The following is a 20,989-nucleotide window of genomic DNA, read 5'->3' as shown; positions in this document are numbered from 1 at the left end:
TTATTGGAGATATTCAACAAAAAAAAAAACCCAGAAACTTTTACTTTCATTTTATGTCCTCTCTCAATGACACTATGACAGCCCTAATCATCCTTTCTTTTCTTTTCCTTTGTAGCATTACCAGGAATGTGACAAGGTTGAGGTATGTTGGAGCCTATTTATATGCATGGGTGGCCCATTTCCCTTGCAGATTATTATTGCTCTTTGGTCCTCTTTAGGAGAAGGGACAAGCAGTCAGTTTTCCTTTCATCTCAGTGAGCGTTGGTGTACAGAGTGGCCAGGTGTTGGAACAGTTTTATTTAAAACCATCAAGATAGAGGCACCTAGCTGGCTCATTTGGTGGAACATGTAACTCTTAACCTTGGGGCTGTAGGTTCAAGCCCCGTGTGGTATGTAGAGACTACTTAAAAAAAAAAATCTTTAAAAAAATTAGAAACAGAAAGAGAGAAAGAAAGAAAGAGAAAGAAGGAAGGAAGGAAGGAAGGATGGAAGGAAGGAAGGAAGGAAGGAAAGAGAAAGAAAAAGAAAGAAAGAAAGAAAACTTTCAAGATACCTGTCTTTCGTATTGATTTCCAGGATTTAGGCCCTGGGAATGTACAAAAAGAAGTCACACCTTCCTTCGACCAAGTTATCAAAGAGGTAAGAGACAAATTATGTCCTGTGCTATTTCCCAAAATCACAGTGTATGCAGTGTGGCATTTTGTGGAATTAGGATCATCAGGCCTGTGTGTTCAGCGTTTGTTCCAAATGAAATCAGACCTTCGATTTAATTTGGGCTTTTCTATATAGATATCATAAAAAAGAAAAAAAAAAGCTATTTGGATTGCATGCATTTGAAGGAAACTAATTTTGTGGTCATCTCATCTTTAAAATTGAAGAGGTTTTCCCTGAAAGTTTTCTAATGGAGTTGTAAACATCTGGCACAGTGTTAAATTAGTGGCCAGGTCCTTTGTGAATTGGATATTATCCATCTCTCTGGAAAAGCATTTTTTTTTTTTTTAATGTTTATTTACATTTGAGAGAGAGAGAGAGTGTGAACAGGGGCGGGGAGGCAGAGAGAGAGACAGAGACAGAATCTGAAGCAGGCTCCAGGCTCTGAGCTGTCAGCACAGAGCCTGATGTGGGGCTTAAACTCACAAGCCATGAGATCATGACCTGAGCCAAAGTCCTCAATGGACTGAGCCACCCAGATGCCCCTCTATCCATAAAAGTTTTTACAGTGTTATTCTGACTTAGGGGATTGTTCCTCACACCCATTTTCCTCTTCCCATCTCCTACCTTAGGGGTTTGTTTCATACCTGACTTAATGTTTATGGCTTTCAAAAGTACTCTTTGATTTCTTAGTCTTCACATTGTCTAATTGTTTTTAGTGAGGTTGCAATTTTCTCGTAAATGCTGCTTTCTTTTAAAAAAAAATTTTTTTTAATGTTTGTTTATTTTTGAGAGACAGAGCGAGAGCAGAGGAGGGGCAGATAGAGAGGGAGACACAGAATCTAAAGCAGGCTCCAGGCTCTGAGCTGTCAGCACAGAGCCCAACGTGGGACTCAAACCCACGAACCGCGAGATCATGACCTGAGCTGAAGTCAGACGCTTAACTGACTGAGCCACCCAGGTGCCCCAAATGCTGCTTTCTAAAATATATATTCCAGGGGCACCTGGGTGGCTCTGTCAGTTGAACTTCCATCTCTTGATTTCAGCTCAGATCATGATCCCAGGGATCCCAGGGATCCCTGTGCTGAGCATGAAGCCTGCTTGGGATTCATTCTCTCCCTCCCTCTCTCTCTGTCTCTCTCCCTCTCCCTCTCTCCCTTTCCACCCCTCTCACCACCCCCCCACTGTCCCTCCCTCTGCCTCTCCTCTACTCCCACATGTACATGATCTCTCTCTTTCAAATAAATGGAAGAAATTAGTTTTAAATAATAAGTAAAATATATATTCCAAAGCAAATCTTACTACAAGTGTAGCTATCAGATGAATCAACTTTGTTTCCATAAAGTTTCTACTTTTATTAAAAAATAGAGGAACATGTATTAATATACATTTTGTATTTTCTTAACTTCAGTTGGCCCATCCTGTCCCACAGGCTCTTCTCAGGACTACCGTACCATGAGGGCTGTCTTAACTAAATAACTGAAGATAATGTTTAAATGCATAAACGAATGACCTGGTGTATTTACAACCTACCTCCAAGTATTGTAATTTAATTTTCTTTGCTACTTCTTTGCAGAGTCCTGGACAAGAAAGATAAACTAGGATAAATAGCATTTCTGAGATATTGCAGTTACATGGTTGTGGTGGAAAAACAAATCAGAGTTGTTGTGTTGGTACAGATTAACTAGAGCCTGACATTTGAATAATGTAGATATCAGAGTGTGAAATCACTCATAGTGAGAAAGTGACTTCAAAATCTAAAACACAGGCCTCACAGTTTTCTTCCAGCTTGGTTACCGTTTGCTAGTGATGACCCTCCCTGTCTTTTTGCCTTTTTTTTGTCCCCCAATCTGTAAAATCGAGAAGATAACCGAAATCTGCTTTGCACATCAGTTTTGAGAAGTAACCCCAACAGAACGTTGAAATCCACGACTGAGCGGTCTGAGATGATGACAGTGTGTTACAGTATCACGTTCAGGGCAGGAGGGCCCTGTCGCCCACATTACTTCTCACAGGAATTTGAATGTCATTTATTTAGATCTCAGAAGTGTGTGTTGATTGTTTCTAGACAACTCGAGAGATGATGGCTCGTTCTGCTGCTACCCTCATCACACATCCCTTCCACGGTATGTTTGCACTTGGTAACTGAAATCTGATTTGTGACCTTACTTTTTAGAGCATGATCTCTCCTCTCCAACTGCTTAGACAGATTGATGTGGGAGTTCACTTAAGTGCCTTGCCTGTGTGTTTTTTGTTTTTTGTTTGCTTACTTGCTTTGGCACTTATCCAGTTTACCCAGAGAGCAAAGTGTCTTTAGGTGGAAAAAACTTTTTTTCTTTTTCAGGGCTATCAAAATTTATGTCGACGTAGTTTTAAAAATCTTTTCTCTGTGTTCTGCAGTGATCACTCTGAGATCTATGGTACAGTTCATCGGCAGAGAATCCAAGTACTGGTAAGTGTTTTTATTTCCAAGGATTCAAGGAGATCAGTTGAAGTGCTTTACATTTTTTTTTTTTTTAATCTTTATTTATTTTTGAGAGAGAGAGAGACAAAGTGCGAGCAGGGGAGGAACAGAGAGAGAGAGGGAGACACAGAATCCAAAGCAGGCTGCAGGCTCCAGGCTCTGAGCTGTCAAAAGTGCTTTCCATTTTTATGGTGCCTTAGATATATCATTTTGATCAAGTTGATATATCATTTGATATGCACACACACAGAAAAGGGAAAATAGAAGAAAATGGCCTGGGCATGTTTAAGAAGCTACCCAAGATCTCAGAGTAAGTTGCAGAGACACTAAAGCCAAAATTCACCCTGACTCCATGTAACTAGGTAGTAATATCTCCACACCTGTCCCGAATTCAACTGTCTTTACAGAGTGAGGGTGGCAGAAAAGGGGGTGGGATATAAATTTGACCTTGTCAAAAGTGATAATTGAACGTTTTCTTTAGTAGCTCCAAAATAATCTTCATGTATTTTTGCCTTTCCATCTTCTGTACGTTAGTGGACTTTATGACTCCATAGTAACCATCTATCGTGAAGAAGGCATCCTAGGATTTTTTGCGTGAGTAAATTGTTGATTTGTGTGTGATTATTTGTGGGAATGGAAAGCTTTAATGAAGATAAGGACATGACTGTTTAATCCCTGGAGAAAATGTACTCTCTGGGTTTACTTCATGTTAAACTCTATTAAGGTCCCTCTGACTTAAATTCTCTTGTAAAGATCCCAAACTTTTACTTCCAGACATCTAAAACACTGGAAATTAGAGGGTTTTGTTTTTTGTTTGGGGGATTTTTTCATTTTGTTTTAACAAAAAAATTTATTCCAAGTTTCTACCTTTATAATAAGTTCCTAATGATGTACAGTTGATAAACTAGGGAAACTTAATTTTTGAAAAATGGGAGAATTACCTAACATGTATCTTCCTTATCCTGTGAGTAACATGTTTTTGCAAGGCTATATCCGTTCCCTTGAATTTCCTTTAGAAGAACTTAGACTACTACTGTCATTCTTCTGTTAACAACAGAAACTGTAAATGGTCCTTTTTCATTTTCAGAGGGTTTCCATGTCACTGATTTTATTTGAGCGTCCTAGTCTGGGAGAGGGGCGCCTGACTGCCTCAGGTGGTGGAGCACACGACTCTTGAGTTCAAGGTTGTGAGTTCCAAGCCCCACGTTGGGCACGGAGCCTACTTTAAAGAAAAAAAAAAAAAAGTAAAACCAAACAAATCGCCTGGGAGATAGGCAGGGTAGTTACTATTATTCTCATTATAGAGGTGAAAAAAAGTTGATGCTCTGGGAATTTCATTTGCTGCCGGTCACGTAGCTGATAGGTAGTGGAAGTGGCATTTGAACCCCGGTCTTCAGTCTGTGGGGTAATATTCATCCTGCAATTGCATACTGCCTCACCTAGGTCACCCAGGCCCTGGGAATGTGTTTTTTGATATCCCTCATCTATCTCTGGGCCATTCTTGTTTTGTTTTGTGATTTTGTAGCCATTTTTGGCCCTGTCGAATTTAAGTATCAAATACCTTAGCCAAAATTATAAATTATATGTATTTTTAAAATTATTATTCATTTATTATGATTTACATGTTTTTTATTCCTAATCACTTATTATGCATTCTTTTTTATTATTTTTTTTTTAACGTTTATTTATTTTTGAGACAGAGAGAGACAGAGCATGAAGCGGGAGGGTCAGAGGGAGAGGGAGACACAGAGTCTGAAGCAGGCTCCAGGCTCTGAACTGTCAGCACAGAGCCCGACGCAGGGCTCAAACTCATGGACCACAAGATCGTGACCTGAGCTGAAGTCAGACGCTTAACCGACTGAGCCACCCAGGCGCCCATACATTCTTTTTTTTTTTTTAATTATATCCAAATTAGTTAGCATATAGTGCACCAATGATTTCAGGAGTAGATTCCTTAGTGCCCCCTCCCACAACCCCTCCAGTAACTCTCAGTTTGTTCTCCATATTTAGGAGTCTCTTCTGTTTTGTCCCTCTCCCTGTTTTTATATTATTTTTGTTTCCCTTCCCTTCTGTTCATCTGTTTTGTCTCTTAAAGTCCTCATATGAGTGAAGTCATATGATTTTTGTCTTTCTCTGACTGACTAATTTCACTTAGCATAATACCCTCCAGTTCCATCCACATAGTTGCAAATGGCAAGATTTCATTCTTTTTGATTGCCGAGTAATACTCCATTGTATATATATCCCACATCATCTTTATCCATTCATCCATCGATGGACATTTGGGCTCTTTCCATACTTTGGCTATTGTTGTTAGTGCTGCTATAAACATTAGGGTGCATGTGTCCCTTCGAAACAGCACACCTGTATTCTTTGGATAAATACCTAGTAGTGCAGTTGCTGGGTCGTAGGGTAGTTCTATTTTTAGTTTCTTGAGGAACCTCCATACTGTTTTCCAGAGTGGCTGCAGCAGCTTACATTCCCAAGCCAAAACTATATTTAAGTCTCTTCTCTGAAGCAGGCACATTTTTGTCCCCTCTTGCTTATAGTTATTGATAGTAAGATGAACCATTGGCCAGAGCTCCAGGATGTATAGCTGGTCTGCATTTGAAAAATGGAAATTGGGTTGCTTGGGTGGCTCAATCCATTAAGTGTCTCAGTCTTGATCTCAGCTCAGGTCTTGATCTCAGGGTCGTGAGTTCAAGCCCTGTGTTGGGCTCCATGCCCAGCGTGGAGCCTCCTTTAAAAAAAAAAGGGGGGGGGAAATGGGAAAGTCATTAGAGATTAGCCTCTAGTATAGTTACATTACGTAGAATGAACTAGTTAGGACTAGATTCTGGCGGTCAGTGTCTTTTCAGTTCTCTAGAAGACTTTAAAATCTGTCTTTGAGAAGTGTTTGTATTGAGTGGATTATCTTTTTACTGATCACATTTTTTGGCTCTTATTTTTATTGTTTTTCATGTAGGGGTCTTATTCCTCGCCTCCTAGGTGACATCATTTCTTTGTGGCTCTGTAACTCACTGGCCTACCTCGTCAATACCTATGCACTGGACAGTGGGGTAGGTTGTGATCTTGATGAGATGTGCTGGTGCTGACTTTATTGTTTTCACTGGGCAGCTTGGGTAGCTTTAAAGTAAGGTGGTGGGTCACCTGGCTGGCTTAGTCTGTACAGCATGTGACTTGGGGTTTTGAGTTCAAGCCTCACATTTGGCATGGAGCCTGCTTAAAAAAAAAAAAAAAAAAAGATAAAGTAAGGTGGCACTTTATTACGTGCCAGACTCATCATTATATAGCTAAACATTATCAGTCAACTTTTCAAAGGCTGATGGAGTGACCTATGCTATTTACCATGAAAAGATGCACCTGAAAAGTCCTTAGGGTATGGCTGAGTCAGCCTAAGAAATCTAGCCCTGTCTCTGTGCTGCAAGGAGATCACATCTGTATTGGTACATAATTTTGGAGGGCAGTGCAAAGCAGGACAGTTTTATAGCATATTAATGGTGTTTCATCTAATCTGAAGTGTTAATGGGACTCCTGGTTTGGGCTTTTTAGAAACCTCAGCCTGGGAAGTTTTGAGAATTAGCCTTTCCTGGAAGCTGCGGGCCTCTGTGCACTGGCAGCCCCATAGCATAGTGGGAAATAGAACACACACAGAGGGAGGACTGAATCCACGCTGTCCACTTCTAGAGTACGGAGACTTGTCTCTGCAGCATCTGGTGCACAGCTGGGTGTATGTAGAGGTAGTGACTTGTCCCTCAGGTGTACCACAAATGTAGTTTCCAGGGACTGGATTTCTAGGACATCAGAAAAGGTTACTTTTCTTTTCTTTTTTTTTTTTTAAATCCTGGGTCTATCACATTTGTTCCTAAGCCATCGTAGTCTAATGCAAATTTGTCTCTTAATGTTGAATCAAGTTGATGATTTAGTTCACTGCCTTTTTATGGTCACAGTCAGTATTTTATGTTTTCATCTCAAAATTAATTTTTAGGCTGTCAAAGAAACTAAAAATTTAGAGATCGAATATATTGATATGAGTGGGGACAATTAGCTGTTAGCATCATCTTAATTTTCTTATTCTGAAAAGGCTTTATTCCTGTTTTAGGTTTCCACCATGAGTGAAATGAAGAGTTATTCCCAAGCTGTCACAGGAGTGAGTTTTTTAAAACCCCCTTAACCTTCTAGTTGTGTTTTGTTTTCTTTTCAATTTCATCTGGGTCGTGTCATCACAGATGTCTCACAGGAATGTCTCTCAAGTTCATTAATGTTTCTCAGAGGTGAGAATGACCCAGGGTCCCCTTGTCACAGGAGCGGCATTAACAAGCCCACATGGTTTGGTCTATGCCACCGTGCCCCCAAGTCTCAGGCCTGCTGCTCGCGGCACCCCACTGATCCTGTACTGGACAACTTCACCCTCTTGAGTCTGTGGAGTTTTCCAGTAGTTGACTTCTGAAGTAACTTCCATCATTTTTGGAAGGACCTCATGTTTTCTTACTTTCTTCAGGGGTGTTTTGAAATGCTTCATTGTATTTGATTGCATTTACTTTTTCTCTTAAATAATGTAATTCAGTTTTATTTGAAGGAGGACTCTGTCACGGTACGGGATGCCTTCTGGCCTTTTGTTAAAGTGTTGGGTGTATCGGTATGTTAAGAGGAGGAAGCATCTCCAGGCTCAAAAATGTGAGCTACTGAGAAAGCAAAGCTAGTGGTGGAGTGTTGCCCACAGTGGCGCTAGGGCTTTAAGGGAGAGGAAGGAAGAGAATAAAGATTCAGAATGACCTAATAACTTAGCTGTCTTTTTACCACTTCACAGTTTTTTGCCAGTATGTTGACCTATCCCTTTGTGCTTGTCTCTAATCTTATGGCTGTCAACAACTGTGGGTAAGTGCCCTGCATTTCTTATTCTAGTAGTTGGCTGCCTGTATGTCTGCCCGGCAGAGCAGTCCAGGGAGAAATTTGGGGAGGAAAAGTACAGTTGATGCCGTTACTAGGTTTCCTAAATCTTTTCCCTGTATGCCCCATGTACCAGCGGTGGCATCAATGTATGTTTTATTGTAAGCAGCCGTCTCATATCCTCTGTTAGAATATCTCTCAAGTACTTACAGATAATATTCCCTTCCCTGTAGTTTAGGTCCTCTTCTGAAAAGGTGGGATTGTGATCAAATGACTCTATTTCTATATCTTTCCTTTATTTGAAGTCTTTATCTTCCTTTTAATGAAACTTACAAAGGTTATGTCAGGGGTTGAGTGGCAGCTTGTAGGGGCTTCATGGAGAAAGTAAGTTTCTTTCCTAGGGACTTCATGGAAAAAGGAAGTTTTAAAGAAAGAAAAGTAGGAGATTTGGTCCATAGAAAGTTTCTTTCTTTTTTTTCATGGGAAGTTTTTTAACCTTTCACTGTGTTGGTTGGGAAGGATGGATGGGGGTACGGTGGTGGACACCACCGATTTCCAGCTTCTGGACGCCGAGTAACGACCGCATTGGGCAGGAGTTTTGCCTCTTTCTTTAAGTCAGGACAGTTCCAGTGCAGTGCCTGGCGCCATATGCCGTTAGACGTGTCACTGTTTTCAAACAGGGTATCAAATAGATAGCTGTGTGGAGATTCGAGCATAGTTATCATACTTCCTGTCATGTCACATTCTGGTTGTTTTGTGCCCAGTAGGGCACCTGCCACATCTTAACCCAGAGCGTAGTAAAAGAATGAGTTGAGGGTATTACTGTCCCTGACAGATTTTTAGGGAGGAAGAGATTACGGGTTATATCTGAGTAAAGTATGTAGTCACCACTGTTTAGATTCGTTGCCATATTTAGGCTCTGTTGAACATCACTTAGCTTTTAAGTCTCCTTGCCCTGCTTTTATAATTGCTGTGTTCTAGAATTATATTTGTTCACAAATTAAAAACCCAGATGTTTTAGAAAATGCCTAATTGGTTGACATTTCTGTTTACTTGCTGTTTCAAAACCTAAATATGAGGGAGGAAAATCCTTTTGGGATGCTTGCTCTTTTTTCCCTTTCTGAATATTTGTTTCATTAGAGCTAAAATTGTCTCTTGGGGAACTTTCTAGGTAAGAGAGTATTTTGACAAAGATTTATTGAACTCTTGAGAGAACGCTTTGTAAATGTTAATTTGAATAGCTAATCTTTTTTTTTTTTTTTTTTTTTTCCTGTTTCAGGCTTGCTGGTGGATGCCCTCCTTACTCCCCAATATATACTTCCTGGATAGATTGCTGGTGCATGCTGCAGAAGGAGGTACTAGTGTCTTACTCTCTCTCTCCTTCCATTCCTCCCCCCCTTCCTCATCACCCCTCCTCTCTATTTTCTTTTATTTTGTTTTTGTTTGTTTTCTTAAATAACGTCTCTGGAATCCCAGGTTAATTTTTGTAGCTTACCCTTTAACTACCAATTAATGCACCCTTTCCAGTGTTCCATGTATCGCTCCAGCATAGTCATAAAATGTGCTGCTGAGAAGTCATCAGGAGGGGTAATGAGGAATTGAGAATCTCTGGATGTGACCTGGAAGCCATTTGAGCGATCACATTCAAATTACAAGTAGGGTCCAGGTAGACAGTTATCCTGGTGGTTAAGATGATGGCCTCGATTTCAGATTATTTTTTTCCAACCTCATCTTTTTTCTCGTAACTTCCCACAATCTCCTTATATATTCAGGTGTTTTCCTGCAGTAGAGAGGAAACTGAGAAACAAGAAGCTGTTTGTTTTACGACATTATTTGTCACAGTGATGTTGATGGAGCTGGCCTCTTACTTCTGGAGTGTTTTTAGAGAATGATTTTGTCCAGACTCCAGTTTCTGGGTTTGTTATTGTGAGGTGTGTCATCTGCAACCACAGGTCTCAATCAGTCTGGCCAAAGCTTTATTAGGTTAGGAACCAAAATGGGTGGCTGTGTGCTGAATGTAACACGGGATCACTTCTAATGGCCATCAGTTTAAAGCTGTTTTTAAGCGGGAAGCACTTTTTAGAGGATTGTAGAAGATAGCGTATGAGGAAGCTCTTTGTTGCATTTTGTTATGGCACTTGTAATGCGTGTGAGAAAGGCCTTTGTTCATAGAGCTCAGCCTAAACTGTGAATGAAAAAGGCTTAAGTGCTACTGTAGCTGCCTTTTTGCCCAGTGTGCAAGCCCAGCAAGCCCTGTGTGAATCCAGGCTAGAACACGAATGATTGCCATACACACCTAACATGAACGTTCTGGGTTCCGTTCTGAGTCTTACACTCTCTATTGGGCAGTCTCTTATCGTGGTCCCCATTTAAAGGAAAGATGGCCTTTCTTTCCCTGCTTTCTAACTAACCCCCTGCTGTCGGAAGAAAGCAGATAGAAAATGTATTAGGGTATCAGACACCTTGTCGAGGGAGCAGTCAGTCCCATAAGTGCTTAGGACAAGAGCAGCAATCTTGATGGGGTATTTGCTATATATCAGGCATCGTGCTGAGAGCCTGTATCAGCTCGTGCAACTCTCAAAATAACCATATGAGGAGGATGCATAGGTACCATTCTTTATCATCCCACTTCCCATCTGAAGAAACTGGGACTTTGAACCATTAAATAACACTAATTATATAACCCAAGGTTATAGACTCTGTATTTGTGAGAGCGGGATCTGTGTGCAGCCAGTCTAACTTGAGTCTAGTCACTTAAGCTCCTAAGGTTATTACTTTAATTGTAACATTTTAGAAGTACTTCATAGAGACCTGACCATTCCATTAAAAAGTAAATAAAATCTAGCACTTGGCGAGTGGTAGGACTGTCTCCGCACTTTATATGTACTGACTCATTTGATAACCCAGCCGGCAAGTGGCAGAGCCAGAATCCAAACTGGGAATTCTGTTGAAATAAGTCAGAAATTCTTGCCTTACCCGCATGGCAAAACTAAGTTAGTTCCACGAAAGCTCGGCTTGAGTCAGAGTGCACATTGCTGCTCTGTACAGTGATAGCCCAGTCTTTCCTGGCCATTTTAGTCACGTCTCCAGAAACGTGTCCAGTTGGATCTCTCTGCTGATTTGGACTGGCTGACCTCATGTTCACACTAGACTTTATTTGTTTTTATTTTATTTTTTTTTCCAGGGAAATATGAGCCGAGGAAATAGCTTGTTTTTCCGGAAGGTCCCCTTTGGGAAGACTTATTGTTGTGACCTGAGAATGTTAATTTGAAGATGTGGGGCAGGGACAGTGACATTTCTATAGTCCCAGATGCACAGAATTATGGGAGAGAACATTGATTTCTATACAGTGTGGCGCGCTTTTTTAATAATCAATCTTGGGAAAATGGAGGTGTTTGGTGTCTGCCTTTTTTGTTCTTTTTCCCAGCACTACGTAATTTACCACTGAGAGTTCCCCTTAGTTACTATTCTGAAATGGGATGTTTGTGCCTCAGATTCCTTACTTAGAAAACAAAAGTTGCATTTTCCTAAAGGTATAGGCAGGTGGTCATGTGACTTGAGTCTTAATTTTAAGGCTTTTAAAATGTAGAGTACATTCTCAAGAAAGAAATAGTTCTATAAAACTTAAGAAATTTAATAAGGTAAACTATGTGGGAGGTTATGAATACCTTTTCTTTAGCAGACCCTAAAACCTCAGCATCCACCAGAATCTGCCTCTCATTATCTGCTTCTAAGCACATTTGATTCACCCTCTCCTTCTTCAAAAAAAAGACCATTGCTAAATTACCTTGGAAAATCTCTACAGGGGTATCCACTCCTTCAGTTTCTTATTGCAAAGTAATAAATTGTTGCCAACAACAAAAAAAGGGAAAATTACAGAGAACAAACAAGATTTGGAAAGGAAGCGTAATGGCTTCTTTCCCCCCTCCAAAGAAATTCTTATCATATAAAATATGAAAAGCAAATACAGCAGCGGTAGCCCCCCCTTTTTTTCAGTAGCCCCCTTTCTTAGAAGTCTTTGCCGAAGTCCCTAAATTATTTTCATTGTATATAATTTTTCTATGTGATTATAATCTTATAATATTTTCTTCAGTCTTTAATTTTGTTTCTTTTTTGTTGTTGCCGAAGGTGAGTAGTTTACTTTTCATTCCTAATGATGCCCTTGGAAAGTGTACTTATAACTCCTTATCTGATAACGCAGACTTAAGTCCGCAGGGTTCTTAGGATGTTGACCATCTCGCATGTCATACCCTCAGTTAAGCATGTTAACATTTATAGGAGGAAAAAAATCACTTTAGAAGGAAATAATTTCAACTCAAGCATAAAGCTCCTATTTACTCAGGCCTTTTTAAAGCAGGTTAAAATGCTCTAAAATGAGAAAGCATATGGTTTCACTACTTAAGTAATCCACTGGATGTTGCCAAATGAGCAAGCACTTAATTTGCTGCTCCTCAGACTTCTCTATCAAAAGAGCAGCGCCCATAATATTAGTGTGAGCACGTAGGGGTGTCCTCCCTCCCTCAGGGTTTAGGAATACAGCCTGAAGTTCATGAGTAGCCTACCTTGAAATGTCTTTGATGTCTCTTACTTTGTTGCAAGAAGTAATGTAAATTTTATATTCTATTCAATATTATATGCATTTGTTTTAATATGAAAATGTTTTTGCATTACCCACTCCCCCCTCCCCAAAAAATCTTCAGTAAAGATGATCTAGGAAAATGTGCCATGTTTACTATCCTGTGGCTTCTGTGCTCATAATACCTGCCTGTTTCTAGTCGAGAAGCTTATTGGACTCTAAGAACCAGTCTGCCACCAGAGGGCGCCAAGACTTCGGTTTTGCCTATGCAAGTTGGGCCGTGAAAAATTTTAGGAAAGCCTGGGATTGCTCAAAGTGCTGTCCCATCAGTTAGTCTAACTGCATCCAAGGTATAGCTACAATAAGGGTACTATACCAGTGGTCCTCCATAATATTATATAAGCTGTTAACATAATGAAACATCTATAGAGTTTATTCAGGGGTTAGTTAAATGCGTGTAAGTATTCTTAAGATACACCTGCAAGAAATAATGAACTGACTCATTTTGTTTGTAAATAGTACAAACCTAGATAAAGATCATCTAGTAAGCTGCACCTGTGAAACTGGGCAAGTGGTTTGGCTTGGCAAGTGCTGAGCTAAGTTCCCAGGAAATATTCCCCCAGGGGGTGTGATTGTCATTGAAGCAAAGAATCTGGGATTTTCTGCAACTTTTGGAGTGGCTCTATAAACTGCAGAGTATAAGAGCAACCTTAGGGTGAAAGAAACTAACCGTAGCTCTCCATTCCAACTTCTTACTGATACCTAAGCATAACCTCGGCATTGCCTCTAATTTTCTACTCTAGGAATACCTTCCTTTCCCTCTCCTCATTGAGATTTTCCCCGTACGGTGAGATTCCATCCCGGTGCCATCTCTCTGTGAAGTCTCTCAGTCTCTCAGTCCTCCCAACCAGATGAGGTCTGCCTTCAAACTCCCCTGCCCCAGGGCTTGTAATTACAGTACAGACTAGTCTGACAAAATGGAAACTGCATCTGTTACTTACTTCTAAGTTCAAGGCTTACAGAGCAGTGGCATTACTTCTCTCTGATCTGAAAATATGTGAAGAAAAAGAAAAATCCTCTTTAGCCCCTTAAAGCAGGCCCACTAAAACATCAGCCTTGCTGGGCTTTATAGAAAAACTAGCCTTTCACCTAGCAGTACATGCAGTTGGTCAGTTTGAGGTCCTGTGGCAGGTTAAGGGAGCAAGAAGAGAGAACGAGTATTGGGAAGTCGTGACTGTCAGGCCTGTCATGTAAGTTTTCATTCTCAGAATCTTTGGTAGAATAAATATCCCCGCTTTAGAAATAAAATGAGGGGGGCCTGGGTGGCTCAGTCGGTTAAGCGCCCGACTTCAGCTCAGGTCATGATCTCGCGGTCCATGAGTTCGAGCCCCGCGTCGGGCTCTGTGCTGACGGCTCAGAGCCTGGAGCCTGTTTCGGATTCTGTCTCCCTCTCTCTCTGACCCTCCCCCGTCCATGCTCTGTCTCTCTCTGTCTCAAAAATAAATAATAAACGTTTAAAAAAAAAAAAAAAAGAAAATGAGAAAGAAAATTTAGAAATAAAATTAGTAACTCACTCAAAATTACATAGGTAATTCTGAGTTAGATTCAGATCTGAGTCTTTAAGTCCAAGCTATGTTTTCTGCTTCACGAAGGCTATGAAATGCTGAGAAAACCAAAGAACATGCCTCCCACAGAGTGAAGTGTAGAAAGGTCTTGCCTCTGCAGAATGACAAATATGAGAAACAACCAAAAATAGAAATGATCGCCATTACTTTCCCAACCATTACAAAAGTTTATGTAGATGGAAAGCTGAGTTACCGCACAGTCAGCATTCCTAGGAGTACCATCAGTCCATGTATGTGGCCTCCTACTGTCTTTGGAGAATAACATCTCTGGAGAGTGATTTACGTGTCAGCTCCTCTGATGGATTCTTCTAGAATATCCCAGCATATTGAATGGGTTCATTCAGGCTGCCTCCCTAAGTGCCATAGTGATTTATGTCTTTGGAGTTTTTTGTTTTTTAGATACAAAGATACATGTTTTGCATCACCTTTAGGCTTACCTAAAGATGTCACATGTGACTTCTCATTAATTTTTTTTTTTTCTCCTGTTGATCTCTCATCTTCCTGTCTCTTTAGACTTGAATGATCCAGAATCTTGCATTCTGGCTTTTGCCCTAGAGGGAAAGTTGTGAATGAAAGATTCTTTTGTCACCAACCAAAAAATACCTTCTTTCCAGGAAAATATCTTTGATGGTAATGGCGATTAATTTTATAAGGTAACTGAGTGTTTTCCTTCCAAATACCTTTGTGCATATCCAGCAGCTTCCTCGCGTTTGCTGCCTAAAACGATGTCTGGAGGAGGGCCCCTAGCAATGCATGTGTGAAGCCTCCCCAACATGCCCTGCTAGTCTGCCGGGACTGTGTGGCCAGGAGCCAGAGTCTTGAAAAGCCCATTTTCCCTTGGTCTCATAAGTGGGTTCCTCTGAGGTCCAGGCCCTGACTGTCCTGGCTGGGTCCAGTGAGGCAGATTTTGCATTAAAACCACAATTGTTCTGGAACCACCTCACTGCAACCCTGAAAAAGGATGCTTTCAAATAGATGCAGATCAGTGCCTTACACCTAAATGCGGTGGGAGAGCAGACAGCTTAGAGAGCAGCAAGGAAAAGAGGGAGAGAAATGTGAACCCGGGGTGCTGGTCAAGACGCCCCACCTTCCTGAGAGGGACAGTGGATGATGGAATGAACCTTGTCCCTCCGAAAGCCTGCAGCATGGCAACGGGTGAGAAAGTCTCCAGCGCCAGCTCCTGTCTTGCTAAGGCAGCCAGAACGGACTCTTCCAGTAACGCTACATTTTCATGGAAAACCTATTAGGTACTGCGGTTTGTTTCCAGAGCAGCAGAAGGAGCCAGAGGTTAGATAGGGACAAGAGAGAATTGTACCTACTTGCTTCCTATCCAGTCTGCGGCCCTGCCCTCCTGGCGTCAAAAGACTGGAGAGAATGTGCTTTGGCTGAAAACGAATAAGGAGGGTGAAAATGGAAAGAACAGAGCCGCACCTCACTTCAGACTGCTCACCTCCCACTGGAAAGCTCCATCTCATGCCTTTCCTCCCCCAGGAGGCCCACGTTTAGAGTCTGCAAGTGCAGCGCTCAGTTACCAAGTGCACAGCCCGCACGTAGTCGGTCCTGTGCTGGGGGCAGCGGGGAACCGAAGGCGTGTGACAAATCCCGTCCCATGGCACTTGCTGGGCAGTGAGGGAGGGGTGCAGTATGACAAGGACATAAAAGCTAGGGATGTTGGGAGGATTAAACGGAACCATGTGTGGAGCAGCAAAGCCTGGTGTGCTGCAAGGGCCCTCCCCGAATCTCCACGCCCGCCGTGTGGCTTGCACAGAGCAGCCTGCGTGCCAGCAGAAGCTGAAGCCAAGCCCCGTGGGATCCACGGGAGGGCACGCTCACAGCCTGTCGGGGGGACTCGGGGAGGACTTCACGAAGGAGTGGCGTCTGAGGTGGTTTTTTTAAGGACATTGAGGATCCTGGGAGCAATTTCCAGCCTTGTCACTTAGCAGCCGTGCGGACTTGGGCAAGTCGCTTGATGGTTTTAAGCCTCGGGCTCCTCGTCTCTAAAATGAGAATACTACTTTTCTTACTGGAGTGTTAAATGTAGCGCGGTGTCTGATGGGGTACATTTGGTTTTGGGAGCTGTTGTTATTTAAAAGATTAAAAGGGGGGGGTGCTTTACAAGTACAGACGATAGGGACAGGGTCACAGGGTCAGCAGAACCTAGAGTTGAGGGCAAGGGACATTGCGTCTCTGTCAGCCCTACCCTTTCCTCTAAGCTGTGTTTCTGCCACGAAATGAACACCCAGAATGGACTCTGACGTGGGACGCAGTAAGGGTTGAATGAATGGACGTCCTTCGGGAACCTCAGACCGAGATACATCTGAGCCCCTCTCCCCAAGCCTGCCCTGGTGGTGCTTGCATTCTCGAACTTGACTCGACCCTTCGTGGTCGCCCTGTTTCCCAGACTGGAAATCCTGGAGAAGACTTCGAGTCCTCTCTGCCTCTCCCCCTGCTTCTGAGAAGTCCCAGCTGGATTCCCAGAAATGCCTCTTGACTTTGTCATCCCCGCAACCCCAGCGCCTGGGTGTACGTCTCTGCCGGGCAGCAGCCTTCTATCTTGTCTTCCTGCCGCCAGCGCGGGCCAGGAGGCACTAACCAGATAAAGCTGGGGCTCCACAGCGCGCCCCGGGGCGGGGGGGATGGCGGACCCCACGGCGTCTCTCTGCCTCCACGGGCCTCCAGCGATGGATAAAATGCCCTTTTTGACCCAGCTGCCCAAGACTTCCCCTCGCATCCTTAGATCATTCCACCCTGAGCACGAGCCAGTCCCAGTTTTCCTCCTGCCACCTCCCCTGCGCCGCACATGTTTGCCTAGCAGCAGCTGCTCTCTGTTATCTTCCACTGAAGCTTCGTGCAGGCGGAGCCAAGCTGAGAGACAGGGATATTTATAAGTAGCAAGTGGGTGTCAACTTCTGCAGTCGCCAACGTTTTAAACAAGCCTGATTCCACCTCTCCTCCATTCGAACTTTGAAATTCCCGTCCACCTCCTCCTCTCCCATCTCTTCCCAAAGCCTGCGGAGTTCCTGTCCTCGATAAACCTGGAGACCTTGGTGGCTAAGAGATGTGATGTGGGAAGAAGTGTGGGAGACACTAGTGAATTCAGGATCTGTAGACCGGTGGGCAGAGTAAAAGGTATTGAGAACTCACATAAATGTACCTACCACCTAATAGTAGGATTGTTTCGGTGGTCTGTTTACATGTCCTGCCCGTGTATTAGCCCACACCCACAAAACACCCACGTAAGCAAAAATCCCCAGGTAATCCCCGTTTTCCTGCGGAAAGTGAAGCTCAGAAGGGTTATGTCGCCTACTCCAAACTGGTAAATGACAAAGCCAGGATTCAGACCTGGGTCTGCAAGTCTGAGGAATTTCTAAGTGTGCCATGTATATGCTAATTTTGTCTGCATAGATACAGGGGAGCAGACTTAAATGAGGAGTCAAACGTGAGACCTGATGAGAGGGAACTCGTGACTCTACGAGTGAAAGGGTCAATGGCGTAGGTCATGCTTGCATACTCAGAAGCCCAGCAAACTGCCTTCATTAAGAAAAGGCATTTATTGGCCCACGTCACAAGTGGCCAGTGGTTAATCCAGCGGTGAAACACGGGCATCAGGGTTCCCATTCTCATCCCTTCGGCCCACCGGCCCGTCTGCCTGGATTCCCACACAGGCTCCCTCGGCATCGCAGCAAGAAGCCAAATGACAGCTCTGCTCACGTGATTTCTTAGAGCTCGTAGTTCCAGAGAACAAGCAAACATCTTCTAGGGAAGCCCCAGTAAAAATCCCCTGGAGGACTTTGGCTCAAAACACAGGTCAATCTGTAAACCACTCAGTCTGTCTGGAGTACTCCACCACTCTCCTGGCCAGACCTGGGTCACAGGCCCAGCCTGCAGGGGTCAGGATCCAGGGTCCACCCCCACTGGAACTATGTCCTTTGAGCTCGAGGAGCATGGCGCATCCAAGAAAGGTTCTCCAAGTAAAGACACCACAGCCTGACCAAAGGAAACAGTTTGAAATAGAAAGGGAAACAGTCCACCAAGGGCGTATATGCACCTCCGAAAACCCATGAACCTGAGATGAGCACAGGGGTAGATGTGAAAGCTGTGCACCGGAATGTACACAGATTATTTCAGTCACCCCGTCAGCCAGATAATACCATTTGTTGAGGCGTGCAAAAGTGGAGCTCAGTTTCGAACAGCTTGCTAGTAAGGAACTGCGCTAGAATTTACACCCAGATACGTTTGACTCCAGATCCTGTGCAGTTGACTCTGCAGCTCACTGCCAACCTGGGGGAGACCAGTCACAAGGAGCCTTTGAGTGAGACTGACAGATGAGCGCTTGGGAGCCCTGTCCCCGGGGGAGTTCACTCCTGACTGCCCGGCCGTGCTCAGAGGGCAGGATGGCACCGGGCTGGGAGAGCCCCTGCTCTGGCAGCCTCAGCCCCGCACAGCTACTAGCTGAGCCGCTGAGAAATGCTTACGTGCATCAGTACACTTTCCTCTCAGTGGGAAGAGAAAGCTACCAGGGAGCTGCCCGCCCCCCACCCCCGTGCTCACTTTTCCAACCAAGGGAATGAATTGCCTGGTGCAGCTGGTGTCCCAGGGACCACAGGAGAAAGTTGGTTGGAGAAGGAAGGGCAGCGTAGGGCATGGCATGAATGGATGAATCATCTTAGAAAATCAGTTGGAAACGTTGGAGAAAAGTTACGATCCCACGTTTAGAGACTTCAGTGGGCATGTGGCATGAGAGGGATAAAAGGCTCTAAAATGGAAAATTAGGACGAGGCCTCTGCGGACATCCTTGCACAGTAAAAGGCGGTGAGCTGAGGAGACCGACTTGGCTCTATAGAAAGCTCTCTGACAGACCCAAACATCAAAAGGGAGGGTGTAAGAGATGGAAGGAAGGAAGGGAAGTCCTGGACAAATTGAGACTTGGAAAAGGTGCAGACAATAAAAGATGCCTTTGGTTATGTTCAGAGCGAGAGGAATAAAGAGAGAATTTATTATATAGGGTTCCACTTGGGGCTGAAGGTGTCAGGTTAGCAGTCAGAAAGCAAAACACTCAGCCCCGATTTGCTTCATTCTCCCCTGGGGGAAAGCATTACTAAATTGTGTCGAGTAAAGCAAAATATAATTTAAAGGACATCAAAACTCCAAATAGAAGGTAGTAAGAGAAAAGCCTAAGCACCTCGCCATTTAAAATGAGCTGCAAGTCCCAGAGCATTGAAAAGCCTTTGCAGATAAGATCCTGGAACCCTTGCCAAGGGAGGTCAGAACGCGGGGGAGAAAAAGAAAGAGGCCACAGTGCCTGAAGGTTGCAGATGTACTGACATTGAGAAAAGAGGAAAAGGTAGATTCTGGAAACTCGAGGTAGGTATATTTGAGGTGAAGTCCCCCCGGATTTTTTCTAGAATGTAATATTAAACTGTGGGCTTGAGAACACCTAGAAAAAGAATTGGTGCCTTCGCTAAGAACAAGATATGGTAGATGACAACACCAACAATAATCTATTATTTATTTGGATGGCCACTAGGAAAATTCCCTGTATGTGGTGTGCCTTGTTTCCAGTTAGACATCAGATGTTTCCCGACTGAGGAGACAGCTAGGGAAACCGTGATCTCAGAGATGGCCCAGTCAGGGGGATTTATAGCCCGTTAATCACTGTACCCCTCCCTTTCCCCCCAGTTGGTTACTCGCTTGATGCACATCTGGGGAGAAATCTTACAGTTCCCTGCTTCTGACTGTGCATTTGGTCAGCTCAGTAGTTTTCCGTGCCTGCTACACTCACCATATTAGCAGATGGCACTGCTATTGGGAGGGAAAGTTAACATTTGGATGTCAGAATCAAGATTCTAAAATATCTTGAAAAGGGGGGGCTGAAACTAACGGGATGAATTAACAAGCAGTGGAAACACTTGCGTTTCTTTTATCTATTTATTTTAGCTTAAAACAGTACAGCTGTATTGTCTTCTAGTTCTGCAGGCCACAAGTCTGGAGATGGGTCTTAACAGGGTTCAGATGGAGGGGTCGGCAAGGCTGCATTTCCCCTGGAGGCTCTAGGGCCGTATTATGCCACCGCCGTGCCAAGCTTCTCAAGGCTGCTGTGTTCCTTGGCTTGTGGCTTCTTCATCCATCCTCAAAGCCAGCAGCGTGGCATTTTCCAGTCTTGGAAAGACCTGCATTTAGATTTTCTTTTAGTTTTTAATCGGCTGCACAAGCACAGAGTGAAGGAATTTTGACTTGACGCTGGTGCCCGTGGAAAAGGCTGAGGGCTTCCAGCCAATGTCTGTTGGAACAGAAACCAGTAGGAATGGAGTAGCTACCAGAACAGACAGTGGTTTCTCCCCACCCCTTCTTATTTTAGGTGCAAAAGGATGAGACTGAAAAGTAACTCTCCCTCCTTATAACCATGCCTCCCTCCCCAGGAGGACTCCGCCTCCTGTTAATGGTTTATAGTAGATCCCCTGAGAGGTAGTCGATGCAAATGCATCCCCTTTTTTTTTTCACCTAAGTGATCGCATACTGTATACTGTGCACTTTGTTTTTTGTTGTTGTTTTTTTTTTCTTAACAGTAAATCTTAGACATTGTTTTACATCCCATATATGAAATGATTCGTCATTCTTCTGTAAAGGGCGCATAGTATTCTATTGTGTGGAGATATATCAGAATTTATTCAGTGGGTCCTCTGTTGCGGGACATGTATGTTATTTCCGGTAACTCTGCAATGACAAACAATACTACAGTGAAGAACGTGTCATTGCAAACGTGCGGGCAAGTATCCGAGAAAC

The 20,989-nt window shown here is 43.4% G+C and overlaps 1 protein-coding gene across 5 annotated transcripts in view; it reads left to right on the top strand.

Moving 5' to 3' along the window:
* MTCH2 (mitochondrial carrier 2) overlaps positions 1 to 20,989 on the top strand; it is a 38,072-nt gene that overhangs the window by 8,184 nt on the left and 8,899 nt on the right. For 2 of the 5 annotated variants that reach the window (XM_042904696.1, XM_042904695.1), the window contains exons 4-12: positions 116 to 142; positions 577 to 639; positions 2,720 to 2,777; positions 3,052 to 3,103; positions 3,650 to 3,709; positions 6,081 to 6,174; positions 7,218 to 7,265; positions 7,926 to 7,993; positions 9,285 to 9,360. In XM_042904696.1, the coding sequence (XP_042760630.1) occupies positions 116 to 142; positions 577 to 639; positions 2,720 to 2,777; positions 3,052 to 3,103; positions 3,650 to 3,709; positions 6,081 to 6,174; positions 7,218 to 7,265; positions 7,926 to 7,993; positions 9,285 to 9,360 (546 nt within the window). Of the gene's footprint in view, positions 1 to 115; positions 143 to 576; positions 640 to 2,719; positions 2,778 to 3,051; positions 3,104 to 3,649; positions 3,710 to 6,080; positions 6,175 to 7,217; positions 7,266 to 7,925; positions 7,994 to 9,284; positions 9,361 to 11,189; positions 11,396 to 20,989 lie in introns of those variants that run through there. The other 3 variants (XM_042904698.1, XM_042904699.1, XM_042904697.1) reach the window with 3 other exon arrangements.

The sequence above is a fragment of the Panthera leo genome, chromosome D1, assembly GCF_018350215.1.
Source record: "Panthera leo isolate Ple1 chromosome D1, P.leo_Ple1_pat1.1, whole genome shotgun sequence".
Taxonomy (NCBI): Eukaryota; Metazoa; Chordata; class Mammalia; order Carnivora; family Felidae; genus Panthera; species Panthera leo.
This window is presented reverse-complemented; position numbering and strand designations above follow the sequence as displayed.